This window comes from Gossypium hirsutum, chromosome A01 (genome assembly GCF_007990345.1).
Source record: "Gossypium hirsutum isolate 1008001.06 chromosome A01, Gossypium_hirsutum_v2.1, whole genome shotgun sequence".
NCBI classification, from domain to species: domain Eukaryota; kingdom Viridiplantae; phylum Streptophyta; class Magnoliopsida; order Malvales; family Malvaceae; genus Gossypium; species Gossypium hirsutum.
Window position 1 is genome coordinate 118,973,800 of NC_053424.1, and position 17,005 is coordinate 118,990,804.

Consider the following 17,005-nt stretch of genomic DNA (forward strand, 5'->3'; position numbering starts at 1 on the left):
AGAAAGGAAAGAAGCCTTGGCTTGATAAGAGGGATAAGCCAAAGAAAGATTCAGGCAAAAGAAGGTTTCCACCATGTGTCCACTGCAAGAAGACCACACATTTTGAAAAATTTTGCTGGTTTAGACCAGACATTCAATGTAGGAGCTGCAAGCAGTTTGGTCATGTTGAGAAAGTGTGCAAGAATAAAGCAAAGGCACCAGCACAGCAACAGATCCAAGCTCAAGCTGCTGAGGACCTTCAGGCTCAGGAGAAGCATGTTTTCACAGCCACAAGCTTTGTTACCATAAGCAAAGTCAAATGCAATTGGCTGGTGGATAGTGGCTGCACACATCACATGGCAGCTGATGAAAGTCTGTTCAAAGACCTTGACAGAAGCTATGCCTCAAAAATCAAAATAGGCAATGGGAGTCTGATTGAAGCGAAAGGCAAGGGGAATATAGTGATCAACACCGGTTCAGGTAACAAAGTCATTTCAGATGTGCTTTTTGTACCTGACATTGATCAAAATCTGTTAAGCGTTAGTCAGTTAGTTGAAAAAGGGTATTCCCTAGTTTTCAAGAATGGTTCATGTATTATTGAGGACTTTCATGGCTAGAAAATGATTACTGTAGGCATGGTAGACAAATGTTTCATGCTTGATGTGAATCAGCTCGAGAAGAAAGCTTATACAAGCTTAGCTGATAATGTTGGCCTATGGCATAGAAGACTAGGCCATACTAATTTCAGATCACTTGATCTGTTGCACAAGCTAAATTTGATAGAGGATATGTCCAAAGTTGAGGCAAGAGACACTGTTTGTGAAGTTTGTCAGCTTGGTAAACAAGCCAGATTGCCATTCCCAGTGAACCAGGCATGGAGAGCTCAAGAAAGACTTGAACTGGTGCATTCTGATGTTTGTGGACCAATGAAGTCCCCTTCATTGAATGACAGCAAATATTTTGTGCTGTTCATTGATGATTTAACCAGATTTTGCTGGGTCTACTTCATGAAACAAAAGTCAGAAGTGTTTGATGCTTTTAGCAGATTCAAGGCACTAGTAGAGAACCAGTCAGGCTGCAAGATCAAGGCCTTGAGAACTGACAATGGGACTGAATACTTGTCTGAGAGGTTTCAAAAGTTTTGTGAGTATGCAGGGATCCATCATCAACTAACCACTGTTTACACTCCACAGCAAAATGGAGTTTGTGAAAGGAAGAACAGAACAGTGATGAATATGGCCAGATGTTTGCTGTTTCAAAGCAAACTTCCAAGTAAATTTTGGGCTGAGGCTGTCAACACCTCAGTTTACCTACCGAACAAGCTTCCAACTTGAGCAGTGAAGGACAAAACACCTTTTGAAGCCTGGTATGGATTCAAACCATCAGTTTCCCATCTGAAAGTGTTTGGATGTGTGTGCTATGTGCTTATTCCAGATGAAAGAAGAACCAAACTTGAGAAAAAGTCTACTCCTGGTATATTTGTTGGCTACAGTAGTACCAAAAAGGGCTACAGAGTGTATGACCCTTCAACAAAGAAGATTTTGGTGAGCAGGGACATCAAATTTGATGAGGAGAAGTTTTGGAGTTTGGAAGGTTCAGATACAAGCCAGTTTGATGAAGACCAATTTGATATCAGCCTAGAGCCAACTGAGAATGAATCAGAAAATACAGACATGATGATCCTCCTGTGAGAGAAACCAGATTCATTTCTGACATTTACCACAGATGCAATGTTGCTATAGTTGAGCCTTCGAGCTATGAAGAAGCTGCAAGGGACAAATGCTGGAGAAATGCTATGGAAGCTGAGCTTGAGATGATCAAGAAGAATGAGACATGGGACTTGGTTGATAGGCCAGACCAGAAGAAAGTCATAGGTGTCAAGTGGGTTTTTAGAGCCAAATTCAACTCTGATGGCTCTTTAAACAAACATAAGGCAAGGTTGGTGGTGAAGGGCTATAGTCAGCAATATGGTACTGACTTCATGGAGACATTTGCTCCAGTAGCAAGGCTTGACACAATCAAGTTTTTGTTGCTTTTGCTGCACAGAAACAATGGAAGGTTCATCAACTTGATTTCAAATTAGCTTTCTTGAATGGTTTTCTCAAGGAAGAAATTTACATAGAGCAACCAGAAGGCTTTAAAGTCCAAGGACAAGAAGACAAGGTTTATAGACTAAAGAAAGCCTTGTATGGCTTGAAACAGGCACCAAGGGCCTGGTATGCAGGATAAACATTTACTTGCCTAGGCTTGGATTTGAAAAGAGTGTCAGTGAAGCCACACTCTATGTGAAGAGATCAGAAGGTGAAACCTTATTGATTGTGTCACTCTATGTAGATGATCTACTTGTGACTGGAAGCAAAGATGAATTGATCAATGAATTTAAAGAGCAAATGCTGGAAGTATTTGAGATGACAGATCTAGGAATCATGACATACTTCCTTGGTATGGAAGTGAACCAGTCTGATCAAGGCATTTTTATCAGCCAACATGCTTTTGCATTAAAGATCCTTAACAGATTTTGCATGTGAAACTGCAAATCAGTGAGCACACCAGTAGCACAAGGGGAGAAGTTGTCTAGTGATGGGAATGAAGCAATAGTTGATGAAAAGGAATATCGAAGCCTAGTAGGTTGCCTGCTTTACTTAACAACAACTAGGGCTGATATTATGTTTGGTGTTAGTCTCCTCTCAAGATTTATGCACTGCTGCAATGTGATTCACCTTAAGGCAGCTAAAAGAATCCTCAGATACATCAAAGGGACTCTGAACCATTGAGTCATGTTTAAGAAAGAAAATGAGCTCAAGCTAACAGGATATTCTGATAGTGACTGGGCTGGTTTTGTTGATGACATGAAGAACACCTCTGGCTACTTCTTTACTCTTGGTTCAGGAGTTTTTTGTTGGAGTTCTAAGAAGCAACAAACTATTGCTCAATCCACAGCTGAAGCAGAATACATTGCAGCTGCAGCAATAGTGAATCAAGCCATTTGGCTTAGAAAGTTGCTATGTGATCTAAATGAAGAGAAACTTGAACCTATTGAAATCAAAATTGACAACCAATCAGCAGTGGCTATTGCTAAGAATCCAGTTTTTCTTCATGGAAGAACCAAGCATTTTAAGATCAAGTTTCACTTTGTTCGAGAGGCTGAGCAATCAGAAGAAATCAGTCTTATTCATTGCTGCTCACAAGATCAATTGGACACTTGGTGCAACAAAGTTCAAGGACTTAAGAAACAGGATTGGTGTATGTTGCATATAGTCTAATGAGGAGTTTTGAGCATTGGCCTGCAATGTAACATGTGACCAGCAGCTCACCAAGCAGACCAAAAATGAAGCAGAACCGAGTGCAGCAGCTTCTTCAGTTCATTTTGTTTTATTTTGTTCAAATGTAACTTGTTTGGTTAGCTTGAAATTTGTATTCAAAGTCATAAGGATTAGTTTTTTATTTGTACTTGATGTAATGGCTGATGTATGAGCTTGCTTAAGTTTGAAATATAACTTGTATTAGTTGTGTATTAGTGGGAGCAGTTACATTGTTAGATAACTGTCCAATTTCATGTAACCTTCACATATATTTTGATTTCATTCAATGAAAATTGTTATCCGGTTACATTATTCAAGTTTTCAAACTTTCTTCTTTCATTTTTCGGTTCTTTTGCTTTTGTTCTTGTTTGAATGTTAAGTTGGAAACAATGTGGTAAAAGATGAAACTGCGGGAGAATCGACATTTTTTATAACTGACGATCTGAGAATAATGCAAGGTTTACCAGGTACCTGCAACATATGGAAACAAGGAAACCTCTAAACCATCGATAAAATATTGTTAAGTTCAAAAATGTGGAATCTTTGTTATTGATAAAATATCAGTATATTTTTGAATCTTAAAAGCATGAATGCAAGCCATTTTGAAATATGATCTAATTGTTGTCAGGGTCTATTTTTGCCCTAGTTGCATAAGATCAAGTTAAAGCCATTTCATTTTGTAAGTTCCGGTTTATATAAGGCAAAAACAAAGAGAGACGAGGAGTTGAAAAATGTTTGAATTGTTAAACAAACAATACTTAGAAACTAATGTTTAGACAAGTTATTTTTGACGTCACTGTAATGGCTTACGCTTTCGTTTCTTGACAATATAGTTCTTTAAAGCTGATAAAGGTGAGGATGAACACAAACAGGCCTTCAATAAAGCAAGTGCCTGCACCAAAACACACGGCATTATAGATTTTGAATCCACAAAGATAATCAAAACTCAAGAAAAGATAATTCACTTCAAACTGCCCAATGCTAATAACTAACTGTTCAACGTCAACAAGTGGGATGTTTAATTCCTTCAGTACAGAAATAATAGAAACAGATGATACTGATTTAACTACTAGATCATCTGTTACTAGAAACGATGAGTTCTTCAGGACATAGCCCGAGCTGTATCTCGAGTTTGGGTTTGGGGACTTCGGGTCCAGAAATGAGGAAAACCTTACCTCAGAACAGATACTTGGAAACTCCTTTGGGCAACTATAAAATGGTTGAAGAACAGCTTTCTTGGAATACTTTGGCTCGGTAATGGAGAGCATAATGTTTAAATCTTGAAGCAAATAAGAGATGGATCCAATTGTGAGATTACTACCTAGTAAGAGTTCCAATACAGAATCAAAAGGTATGGTGAGGAAGCTAAATAAGAGGCCCACAAAATCTTCATTTGTTTCAGCGAATGATATTTTCCAATCAGACTTCCTCAGTATTATCTTCACACTTGTTTTGACATCATTTTCAACCGTCTCCTCCATATTTGGAGCTACGAGCAAGGACTTTTCACCGCTGAGAATTCGTTGTTTTCTCAGAAAAGCATCAGTCAAAGTAGTCCTTGAGACCAGTGAATAGCTCAAAAGATTAGACATCTGAAAATAGTTATGCAATGAGAGACATAATAATCAAACTAAAACATTATTGAAAGGATGAATGCTGTAAAGAGTTATGGATAATACTACCTCATATGAATCAATTTCCAGAACTTCTTCTTTGATCTGATGAAAAATATTCTTGATTCCCAGTTATGAAGGAATTGAATGAGATTACCTGGCAAACCTTTCATCACTACTAAACCATCAGTGATGAAAAACATGGACTCTCCCTTAGTTTCATCTTTTACTACATCCATTTCCCTTCCAGAACCATCCCTGCTCATCAACTTCCCGCAACTGCATTTTGTAGTTTTATAGTTACTCAATAAACCAACTAGTCTTTCACTACACTTCACATTTTCGCACATATAAGTCTTTGTAGGCTCAGAAACATCCATGTTAAGCTTCATTTTATTCAACTTGTTTTCATGAATGGTTCTTGGATAAAGCAGCATAAACTTACATGCATGGGCACGAAAGATGTTACTGTTTAGATTTTCGACGCTGTTGAATAAGTTAATCAAGCAACCAGGCTCTGGAATTTGATGTTTGCCGAAAAGTCAAGCGATGCTTCCGAGGGGAAACATAAGGATACTACGAAGGGTATCGACAGAATCATTACCAGCTTCAGCTAGAATTACCTTGTTTCTTTCCTGGTCAATTAAAAGCTTGATTGAAATCCTGGTTGATTTAGAAGCCATTGATGCAAAACAAGAGCGAACTCAGACGGATGAAATTTGGGGCACAGCTGAAATGAAACTAAAATCAGTCTATTTATTGTGCGTGTCCATAAGACGGTGTTGAGTTATATCAGCATTCAAAGATTAAAAACAAAGAAAATTTGTGTTTGAAAGATGAAAAACAGAAGCAAAAACACAAGTTGGTTGAGAGAAAAATTGACAACTCTCATTACTACAATAAGCAACATTACAACATACATAAGCAGCTTCATTACATTGGAAGAAAACAAAATATTGCTTCTGCTAGTATCCAAGCTGTAAAATCAGCTTAATGATAACTTAAGAATCAGCTAAGTGCGTGACAAACCTTAGCAAAACAAAAATTACAATCAAATTAAACATAAGTCACATGTTACAAAAAATTTTAACAATCAAATTACACATTGGACATTTGCCTGCTGCTGCATTGTTGCCAACTTTCAACAGACGGCGATTAAAGCTTCAAGAAAACCTTTGATGTTCCCCATACATATTTTAAATGATAATTTATAAACTAACTTAGGTCAATGAACTGAACACTTAATGAAGTACGTGCATCATTATGGACTAATTACCTAAATAATTTCTAGGGAGAGTAACTAGAGTTAGGGTAAGTAAAACTCTATTTGATTTTAAAAAATTGAAAAAAAAATTCAAATTTCGAATAACTTAATTTGAGACCTAATTATTCTAAAATAATATATTTATATTTTAAAAAATTATAAAAAATTAAAATTATTCTAAAATAATAATTTTTGAGACCTAATTAATATTCAAATTTATTATACTCAACTGAAATTTTTTTCAAATATATATCGTTTTAAATTTATGTGTTCTGAAATGAAATTAGTTATACTGTAATAATATTTTTATTTGACATGTTTAATTTTTTTTTAATTTAACTCGAACAATTTCACTTGATTCGACTCAACTCGACACAAATTTCATTTTATTCGACTCGATTAAAAAAAATGAAATTGAGTTAAAAAGACAAAATAGGATTCGTGAACTTGAATTTTTTTAACTTAATTCGACTCGATTTGATCGAACGCTTACCCCTAACTAGAGCTATGAAAACGTACATAACCCAGATCATGGCTAGCTGAGTGTTATTGGCAAGTTCAAACCTATCTATTGCATCAATTAAGGGATTAAGACGAGATATTCATATTTGCAAGCGATTCAAATTCGAAATGAAAAAAAAAGTTTGAATTTGATTCATCATTCTGAAGCTGAGTTCAAGCTCAAGTAAGTAGAGTTCAAGCTCATGTAAAATTTTACTTTTCGCCCATTAAATTTGACATAATTTTAATTTAATAAATAGTAAAATTATATTTTGACCTCTAAAAATAATAAAATTTTGATTTAATCCTTTAAAATTTATAAAGATATGAGCTATTAGAATTTTAAAATTGCATTTTAAATCTCATAAAAGTGTACAACTTAATTCAACCCATGAGAAATTTTTTTTTTTGCTTCATCCCTGTCTCCATGTTTGTTTTACTATTTGTGTTCAAAGCCTTTGTAACAATGTAATCTCTAAGGACGGAACATGTAACATGTCTTGCTGTTGCATCCAACACTTGTTGGTGAGTTCAAGCATTTTAGCATTTAATTCGAGTAGATCGCGAGTATAATTTTTTGATCAAATTACTATTTTATCCTAAAGAATTGTATATAGAATAAGTTTGGGCTCGAGTTTAAGTATATAAATTTCCAAATTTCAGTCACTTTATATTCATAATCTGTAATGCAATATTGTTTTTCAAGCGGTTGGTTTATTGAGGGCTTGTTTGTGCTCATCTTCAGCTTTGTCAGAGTCAATGGAGCTCTATGTGTGGCAACCAAAGCAAGAGCAATTATAGCAAAAGCTACATTATATTATCGTTGCAGTATCAAGGATATGGGGTTGTAGTTGCCTAATTTTCAAGATGTTCCAATTTACTTTCATGTAATAGTATTTTGTCGTCTCAGTTCAAAACTAAAATATTACTTTTAAGCAATGTTTCATTTTCATCTCCAACATTTAGCAACTCATTGTCTTTCTATCTAGGTTCTTGCTTTATTGTCTTAGTACCAAAGAGCTTGAATGAATTGGCATAAGTTAGGGATTTTGGTTATGCTCTGAAAATTGAAAAGACCAGGATATATACAGTTCTTTTATGTGCTTGGAACCCATGTTATTCAAGAATGAAACCATAATCACAATATAATATTCTTTTTATGTGTGTTGTACCGGTTGCTATGTTATAAATTGTAAATGGCTCTTCTCTATGTTTACACCAGATGGAGTTCATGGTTCGGCATTAACTCTCTTACCATGGAATACAAAGTGGTCTACATTTAACCTATCTGATGCTAATAACTTGCACTTCAACTTTATCAACCAGGACCTCTAATTCTTGTTACAAGATAAAGACAGGATACTGATTTAACTATCAGATCATCTGTTACTGCAAAGAGTGAGACATAGCCCCTTCTTTTTGTTGTGGTTGGCTCTGCCGATTTGGGGTCCAATAGTTTTAAGGGCATGTTTGTTGAGGTTTTTTGCATACAGGAAGAAAAACAGAACCAAGTAATTCGGATGAAATATGAAGCTGTGTTTGAAAATAGAGCAACAAGGTAATAAACCCGGATAAAGTATGAAAGAAGCTTGAGCTTCAAAGACTTGAGACTTACAAGAAGAACAACCAAAAACAGAAGCAAAAACAAATTGTTGAGGAAGAAAATGAATTTTTCTTACCTTTCATTTCATCCAGCAAAAGTATATATGTTATAATAAAATTGACAGTTACCAAATGTATAACTGCTCCCATAAATGCTTGACTAAAGCATAACTAAAATTACAAACAAAATGTAGCCGACATACTAGCTATCATATTCAAATCTTGACCAAATCCTACTAACTTGAAGTACAAATTACAAAGAAACTAAATTAAGTTACAAATGAACAAAATAAACAAAATGTTGTTGCTCCACTGGTTCATCTTCAATGCTGGTCTAATGTTGCATTGCAGGCCAAAGCTTAACAATGTTATAAGAGACATCAACACTCTCACGACTTAGATCATTTTTATTACCTTCTTTTTAGCAATATTTTGTTATTATGTTACATATTTATTGTTCCTAGTTTGTTGCCTTATTTTGAATAAGTAGGAATTTCCTGTGTTGCTTATTATTTTATTATGGTTCTTATAGATTAGTTTTTATATGCTCACTGACTGTTGATATTGAAGAAAGGGTGGCTTATATTATTTTATCACCATCTCTTTACAGGCAACCATTGGATAGCTTCCAAACAACTTTTCCAATTAAGAGATTGAGAGATGCCAAACTATGGTTCCAGTGAGCACTGCAGATTAAAATAAAACATTGTGGATATGGCTTCATTCTTAAATAACAAGTTTCCGAGCACAGAAAAGAATGGTATATTGCTGGTGCTTATAATTTTCAAAGTGAAACCATGGTCTCTAACTTAAGCCATTTCATTCATAATCTTTGGTACTAAGACAATAAACGAAAAACCAAGATTGAAAAACAATGAGTTGCAATATTCTGGAGATTAAAATGAAACATTCTTAAAAGTTATATCTGTAGTTCCAATAGGGACGGAAGCGTGTAAATTATTGTACTAAAAAATCACACAAAGTTCAATTCCCAGGGAAGAGAGGTGGATCACAAGGATCTCTTAAATACCAAGTCTTTCCTTAGTCAGAATATCCCTTCTATAGTAATTTAATAGCACAATTAAATACTACTATTATACCCTCAAATATTGAAAGAAAAATAGAACAAGAAAGAACACAAGAGTTTTAACGAGGTTCGATAAATTATACCTACGTCCTCGGGCACTAACACCAGATGATAACTTTACTATCTCCAAAATATTACAAACAAATAGAATTCTTTAAGAATTCTCAAATGGGAGAAGAGAGAAAACTAAGAGAGAAAGATTGGTTGGGATGGTTGAAATGAAAAATGATTAGGCCTATTTATAGTTGAGGTTCAGGGACCAACTTGCAAATGGCCTAAAAAATTAGGGACCAAAATTGCAATTATCCCATTCAACTTTAAACAACTTGCCTATCGCTCTTTCTTTCGGTGCCAATTGCACCTCCCATTTTTTACTTTTCAACACCCTTAATTGACTTTTCAACAATATCGAATCTTGATACTGCAACAAAATATAATATAGCTTTTTCTATAGTCGCTCTTGCTTTGGTTGCTAGACTAACTACCCTGTTTCTTTCCTGGTCTATCAAAAGTTAAAGCTAGAGCCTGTCAAAAAATTCTTAACACATTCCATCTAGGTGTTTAGAACCAGAAAGGCAATTAGGATGAATTAAGCTAGAGCCTGTAAATAAACTCTTATCACATAGCACATAATACTCTGTCAATAAATATATGTTTACAAGTTTACGGAGTTATACTATAATAAAGTTCACATTCAACACGCATAAGTTGAAACTAGCATGAATAAAAGAAAATAGCCACGCTTTGCCTGATTTAAGCCCTTCAAGTTCATTGATACAGCGGCGCCTTAGGTACCTGCAACATATGGAAACAAGGAAACCTCTAAACCATCGAAGTTACTTCCATTGAGTGTAACCAAAATACATGTTACTTGTTCAAATTATTTGAATAAATCATTTATATGAAAAGTAGTGGAATTTAATTTGCTTCTAAGTCAAGTAATGATTTGATTATTTTGTTAAAATATTATTGTATACCTGCTGATTGAGCAATATATAAAGCTTGGCGCTCACGATATACGCGAGTTGGATGAAGAAGTTTGACTCTAATAGAACAAAGCTTGGAAACAACATCACTCATGTCCATCCTCTCGGTAGGTGATTCAGCAGAACAAGTGAGTCCAATTTCAAATATTGAATTCAAGTGTTGAAGATGCTTGTCATTGAGAGTGAATTCTGTAAATGTACCTTGTCTAGCTCTCTCTTGAAGAAGAATGGGATCTGTAATCTCAATTACTTGTTCTGGCAAAGCTGCCTCAACAAAGTTGTGAATGCTAAGACCTTCTTTGAACATATCATCAGTCGGCCTTTTCCCGGTGAAAATCTCGAGCAAGAGAATGCCATAGCTGTACACATCACCTTTTGTCGACAACTCACTTCCCATGGCTTATTCTACAATTAACTTATCACAAATTACATATAGAAATAATTGCAAAAGAAAATCCTTGGAAAATATAAAGATAGCCTGTTACATCCAAGCTCTAGATATATGAAAAACTACTTCTAGATTGTGTGTTTTGCTTTTATATTATAGAAGAAGGGGAAAAAAAAAACTTAATTTACCCGGTGGAGCATAACCAATAGTCCCTCTTAATCCAATGGAGCTTGACTGATTAGTAGAATAGTTAAGCCTATCTGAAGAAAGGATTTTTGCTAAGCCGAAGTCACTTATATGGCCAACCATTTCTTGATCAAGCAGTATATTGCTTGGCTTGAGGTCACAATGAATGATTGTCGTCTCACAATGATGGTGTAGATACTCGAGTGCATAAGCAACGTCTATGGCCACATTAACTCTTTGAAAAAAGCTCAGGTTTCTCATAATGCCCGACTCATTCCTGTTGATAGATTGATGTAGCCACTCCTCCAAGCTTCCATATTCCATGAACTCGTAAACCAATGCTTTAAAATCATTGCCTCGATAATCAACACCTGAAATGGCTGTTAATACCTTGACAAGATTTCGATGTCGAATGTTCCTCAAGGCCTCGCATTCAGCCAAGAAACTCCTAGAAGCTCCACGATTTAGAAGATTAAGCACCTTTACTGCAATAATTGCTCCACTCTCTTCGAGAATTCCTTTGTATACAGAACCGAAGCTTCCTGAACCAAGCAAATTTTGTATGGAGAATCCATCTGTGGCCCTTAGGATGCTTTGGTATGACAACTGTAAAATGGAATTTTCTGCACAAGTTGTTGTTGGCTGCTCTTTCTTCTTTCTAAACCACAGGATGAGGAGACAAGAGAAGACCAAAGTCACCCCTAAAATCACGACGATAATTGCAACTTTTAATTTAAGGGAAGTGTCTGATGATGTTTTTGAGTTACATCTTGACAAGTGTAACTCAGGAATGCCTCCACAAAGGTTATTGTTTCCCTCAACGAATGTAGCACTTTTATTCTTAAAGACTCCTTCGCTTGGTATGACTCCGTCAAAATCATTGAAAGAGAGATTTAAATACTTTAATGCCCCAAAGCTCACAAGGAATTCTGGAACCTCACCAGAAAGATTATTGTCAGAAACATCCAATGCCACAAGACCTCTCAATGAACTCAAAGATGAAGGAATGGGCCCTTCAAACAAATTGCCTTCTAAAAACAGTGCTTCTAAACGTACACAGCTACCAAGGTTGTTTGGAAGCAAACCGGATAACCTATTTCGAGAAACACGAAATGCACCTAGATTTTTCAGTTTTTCTACTGTAAGAGGAAGGCCACCAGTCAAATAGTTTGATTTTAAGTCTAGAAAAATAGACAAGGATGGGAGTTCAAATGCTTGAGGTGGTATTGGTCCACTAAGATTGTTATGAGAAAGACTCATTGCAAGCAAATTTTGGCAGTGACCAATACTTGAAGGAATGCTGCCCTGAAGATTGTTAAAAGCTAAATTAACTTCGATTAACATGGTTAAATTTCCAATAGAATAGGGAATAGTCCCAGAGAGAAAATTATTATCAAAGAAAAATCTTTGTAGCTTCTGATGCCTCCCAATATCGAAGGGAATGGGACCTGATAGTTGATTTTGTGATGCATCTAGAATTTCCAATTTGATGAGGTTTCCAATCCTATCCAGGATTCTTCCCGATATTTTGTTCTGATATATTGATAAATGTAAGAGGGTGCTAGAAAAATTGCTAATGCATTTGGGTAATGCCCCTCCAAAATTATTTACCCCTACATATAGATTTAATAGTTTGGTATTATTGACTAAAGTGCAAAAAAAGTTCAAGTCACCTTCTCTCCCACGTCCCAAAGCATTGGCGCCTAGTTGAAGCTCGCTTAGTTTATCCAACTTTTCCAATGAAGGCACATTTCCAGTGAGTCTGTTATTGTTAAGTTGAAGTATATCCAGACTTGAGGCGTTGCATAGTGCAATCGGGATTTGTCCAGAGATTTGGTTTCCCCAGATGGAAAAGAATTCAAGATTTGGCATTGTGATCTCTAAGTCAAAATGAAGAGTACCTTGAATTTTGTTTCCACCAATATCAATGGCTAAAATATTGGAGAGATTGAACATTGCCGTAGGAAAGATACCTGATATTGCATTCTCTGCTACCATAAAAAATGAAAGATTTGTCAATCGTCCAAGAGCTTCGGGTATAATCCCGGTTAATCCATTAGATTCCAAACGAAGCTCCTCCAGGGATGACAAGTTCCCAAAGGAAGGTGGGATACTCCCTCTCAAATCGTTGTTTCTAAAACCCAGGAATTTCACGTGTGACAAATGACCAAGCAAAGCAGGTATTTCTCCTGTTAGTTGGTTGCCTGACAGATAAACTACTATAAGCTTTAGAACAAGCTGATAAATTGGAAGGAATTTCACCACTGATGGAGTTATTGGTCAGGTCTAATATTTGCAGTCTTCTTAAACGACCAATTTCTTGAGGAATCTTGTTGTAGAAGCGGTTGCCCACAAGACTCAACTCCCTGAGAAAGCTCATATTTCCAACATACGGTGATAAAGATCCTGAGAGTTTCAAGTGTTGCAGTTCCAACTTGGTGACTCTCCGATGCTTACGACCGCAGGTAACACCACGCCACTGGCAGAAGTGAATAGAACTATTCCAAGATTCCATAACCTTAAGCCGATAACCGGTTATCTTCGCTTTGAACTGGAGTAAAGCTTGTCGATCAGTGTCGTTTCCTCCAACTACAGGGCTGCTTGTTGCTAAACCAAGCAAGTTGAAGCATGAGAGAAAAATTATAACTTTAACGTAAACAAGAAAAAAAGAGTTGAACACTTCCATATGCTTTCTTGATAGCTCCATCAACCTGAATCAATTTCTTTAGGGATGAGAATGATTTGTAGTTGAGAATGCTTTGTTCATCAGTGCAAAATAAGTTATTTTTGAACTCTGATACTACCTTATTCTATATCCCCTAAATTGGTTCAATTTACCATTTTTCAAAGTCATGTGGCTACAATTATGGAGCCCCCCACTTCTTCATGGAAAAATAATTGGAAAATGTAAGTATTGACTTTCCAAAGTCATCTGATAGATAAGTTAATGGTAACCAGATTTACAGACTACCATTGGATAGTTTCCAAACGACTTTTCCAATTAAGAGATTGGGAGATGCCAAACTGAATCCTCGTATGCAGGCCCCGTTTGGGATCGTTTGAGAGTGCAACTGTCCATCGTCTAAAGCTAAAAGGGATCTTAAAAGATATTTTTTTAATTTTTAATATGAAAAAAAGTTTTCAGACTAAAATAAATTAATTAAATATTAAAGTTTTTAATTTTCCACCATAAATGTTTTATCTTTTAGTGTCCAAAAAATTGACTTTTATTATATTACATTTTATAATTTTTTTTAAAAAGTCAAATTTATTATTTCACGTAGGACTCAAAAATATCAAATATCAAATATCAAATATCAAGAACAAATGAACATTGCATACTGATTTAACTAAGAAATGAGAGAGTTTATTGTCATGCTCCTTTTTTTTTAACCATAATTAAAAATTTGGATATATGATCATATTAGATTTATGATCATAAAAAAAAGAAAAGATAATTTAGTAAAATTAAATACATTTATGTCGGTTGGATACTCGTATTCGACACACCACTTAAATTGAGTAATATTAACTTATTTTTCTTTTCATGTTTTTTACTTAAAATTATGCATAGTTAGTATCGAATAAATTAAAACAAATTCTAATTATTCATTTAATTTTAAAAAAAAATTCAATCGTTAATATAGATAATATTTTAGTTCTATATGATAAAGATATCGAATCAATTAAAAAATTTACATATCAATTGAGTCTATTAAAGTTGGCTTCCATGCAGGACAATGAGTAGCACAAGGAGCAGACCATGCAGTCTGAGCCATGCATGTTGCAGCTAGAGCCTGTGCTGCTGATTTTGTTACTTCAAGGAAATATTTCGTTACTTAGTTAGATTTGAACTAAGTTGGTAACATATTTGATGTAATTAGGTGCTGATGGATAGATGAATTAGCTTTACTGTGTGTTCAAGTTATGTTTATCAATTTATTAGGTTACTTAGTGGTGTTAGGTAAATGTTTAGGTGACAATTGCTTATTTTGACCAGCTTATTGGCTGGTATATGTAATGGCTTTATGCCTCAATTCATTTGTAATGAAATTTGTTAGAAATTCTTCTTCATTCTCTAGTTTTTTACTCAAGTTCTTAAGCTGATTTTGAATGTTTTCCTCAGCAAGACATCGAGCCTTATAGCTCAAGTTTCTGTCAAATTTCTCATTTTGTTTTCTTAGTTCCAACAATTGGTATCAAGAGCTCATTTCTTAGTGGACTTCTCAATTTTTTTTAAATCCTCAAAACCATGTCTTTATCCGGTTTCTTTCCAGCTCCACCACTAGTGTTCAATGGTGAAGGCTACCACATTTGGGTAGGGAAAATGAAGACCTACATGCAGGCATTTGACTTGTGGGAGGTTGTCAACTCGGATGTTGAACCACCACATTTGAGAGCCAACCCCACTGTGGCTCAGATCAGGTAGCATTCTGATGATAGAGCCAAGAGATACAAAGCAATGTCATGCATCCAAAACAGTGTGTCAGACTTGATCTTTACAAGGATCATGGCTTGTGAGTCTCCAAAACAGGCCTGGGATCAGGGGCAAAGTCAGAACAAATTTTTAGGGGGGCCGAATAAAAATTTAATTTTTTACAGTCTATATATTTATAAGTTTTAAATGATTAAATCGAATTTTTATAATTTTAGGGGGCCAAAGTACAATTTTACCTTTACTAATTTAAAATTTTAAATAAAAATTTAAGAGTCTAAATATAAATTTTTCATTTTAGGGGGGGCCAGGGCCACTGCCAGCCCCCCTTGTATCCGCCTCTGCCTGAGATAAGCTCAAGGAGGAGTGTTGAAAATGGCCAACCATGATGTTGTTATATTTTGGTTAAGTGCATGCAGCTTGTAAACATGCTGCAGCACGTATGCTTGTTGTAATTGTAAGGTTGTTTAGTTACTTTGTTAAGTTACTTAGTTGAAAATGAACTAAGTTGGTATTGTTTTGATACTTTTTAGGTGCTGATTGACATAATCAGCTTGTGTGCAAGTTAAGTTTTTCTTGCTTCAAAGTATGATTAGTGGTAGTAGGTAGTATTTAGTGATGTATTTGACTATAAATGTATTGTTTTTTCTAGTTGAAAATTGAGCAAAAGTGACCTAAAAAGCCATAAGCTCCATTGCTGCACATTTGTGAGTAAGTAAAAATGTTTCTTGCATCTTGCTTCATTGTTCTGTGTTCTCTATTTTCTTACTTTGCTGTTGTCAAAACCCCAACAAAGTATTAGCTCAACTGAGATAAATATTATTGCCAATACAATAGTACATGAGTTCGAATACATGAAGCGTATTATATAAGTTTAGGAGAATAAATTTGGACCACTTCGGTTTAAGAAACGAATAATTCAATCCCATTTTCATATTGCTTGAAAGCTAAGTGGAATTATTCCAACTCCACTCACAACCATCATTCATTTTCCCTTAGATATCTTTTTCCTTTAATGAAGAATCCTGGAAGGAAAACAATGCAAATTCTCCTATTTTCTTCTGTGGAGAAGTACCAGGAAAATGATTTGAAAGAACATATGAAAATAGAATAAAATTAAAAGAAACACAATATATTCTTAAAAAGATTCTCTGAAATATCAGGGATTAGCTATCTTTCGTTAAATAAGAAAAATAAATAAATAGATCAGTGAATTTGAGGTTGGTTTGTGCTGTGTTCCAAACTTCATCCCGTCTGAAGTTTCTCTTGTTTTGTATTCCATTCTGTACCTATGGCTTTTAAAACATTCACGGCTTCAATCAAACTGTTGATAGACCAGGAAAGAAACAAGGTACTTCCTGCTGAAGCTGGGAATGATTTTATTGATATTCTCCGCATCCTTCTTAAGTTGCCGCTTGGAAACATTGGTCTACTCTTTCGCAAAAATGAAAGCCTGCTGACCGGTTGCTTGGATAACCTAAACAACAGCGTCGAGAATCTCAGCCTCAACAGCTTTCGAAACCATGCATGTAAGCTTATGTTGCTTTATCCTATAAGCACTCATAAAGACAAGCCAGTCTAGTATTTTACATGCAAAACGAGGGGATGTGGTTTGTTGAGTTATTGTGAAACTTCAAGATGCTCTTGCGGGAAGTTGATGAA

At 35.3% G+C, this 17,005-nt stretch overlaps 3 protein-coding genes across 3 annotated transcripts; all 3 read right to left on the reverse strand.

Annotated features, from left to right (window-relative positions):
* Window positions 1-4,074: 4,074 nt before the first annotated feature.
* LOC107960705 (uncharacterized) lies at window positions 4,075-5,274 on the reverse strand. The gene is made up of 3 exons (XM_016897001.1): window positions 4,964-5,274; window positions 4,247-4,838; window positions 4,075-4,173 (listed from the first exon to the last, which is right to left on the reverse strand). Exons 1-3 carry the CDS (start codon window positions 5,272-5,274, stop codon window positions 4,075-4,077), a joined length of 1,002 nt encoding a protein of 333 aa, XP_016752490.1.
* A 4,678-nt stretch (window positions 5,275-9,952) lies between these two features.
* Window positions 9,953-13,615, reverse strand: LOC107960708 (probable LRR receptor-like serine/threonine-protein kinase At3g47570). Its single transcript, XM_041097051.1, has 4 exons — window positions 13,113-13,615; window positions 10,911-13,042; window positions 10,326-10,739; window positions 9,953-10,143 (listed from the first exon to the last, which is right to left on the reverse strand). Exons 1-3 carry the CDS (start codon window positions 13,613-13,615, stop codon window positions 10,735-10,737), a joined length of 2,640 nt encoding a protein of 879 aa, XP_040952985.1. The 3' UTR covers window positions 9,953-10,143; window positions 10,326-10,734.
* LOC107960706 (putative receptor-like protein kinase At3g47110) lies at window positions 10,136-10,731 on the reverse strand. The gene is made up of 2 exons (XM_016897003.2): window positions 10,326-10,731; window positions 10,136-10,143 (listed from the first exon to the last, which is right to left on the reverse strand). Exons 1-2 carry the CDS (start codon window positions 10,729-10,731, stop codon window positions 10,136-10,138), a joined length of 414 nt encoding a protein of 137 aa, XP_016752492.2.
* Window positions 13,616-17,005: the final 3,390 nt, after the last annotated feature.

What these genes read in the sequence shown, in the direction of transcription:
- LOC107960705 (XM_016897001.1), bottom strand. Translation starts at nt 5,274, where the DNA reads ATGGATGTTTCTGAGCCTACAAAGACTTATATGTGCGAAAATGTGAAG. An exon ending in TGGAAATTGATTCATATGAG is followed by an intron (nt 4,839 to 4,963) that starts GTAGTATTATCC and finishes ACTGGTCTCAAG; the next exon opens with GACTACTTTGACTGATGCTT. An exon ending in TTAGCATTGGGCAGTTTGAA is followed by an intron (nt 4,174 to 4,246) that starts GTGAATTATCTT and finishes GTTTTGGTGCAG; the next exon opens with GCACTTGCTTTATTGAAGGC.
- LOC107960708 (XM_041097051.1), bottom strand. Translation starts at nt 13,615, where the DNA reads ATGGAGCTATCAAGAAAGCATATGGAAGTGTTCAACTCTTTTTTTCTT. An exon ending in TATAGTAGTTTATCTGTCAG is followed by an intron (nt 13,043 to 13,112) that starts GCAACCAACTAA and finishes CCTGGGTTTTAG; the next exon opens with AAACAACGATTTGAGAGGGA.
- LOC107960706 (XM_016897003.2), bottom strand. Translation starts at nt 10,731, where the DNA reads ATGGGAAGTGAGTTGTCGACAAAAGGTGATGTGTACAGCTATGGCATT.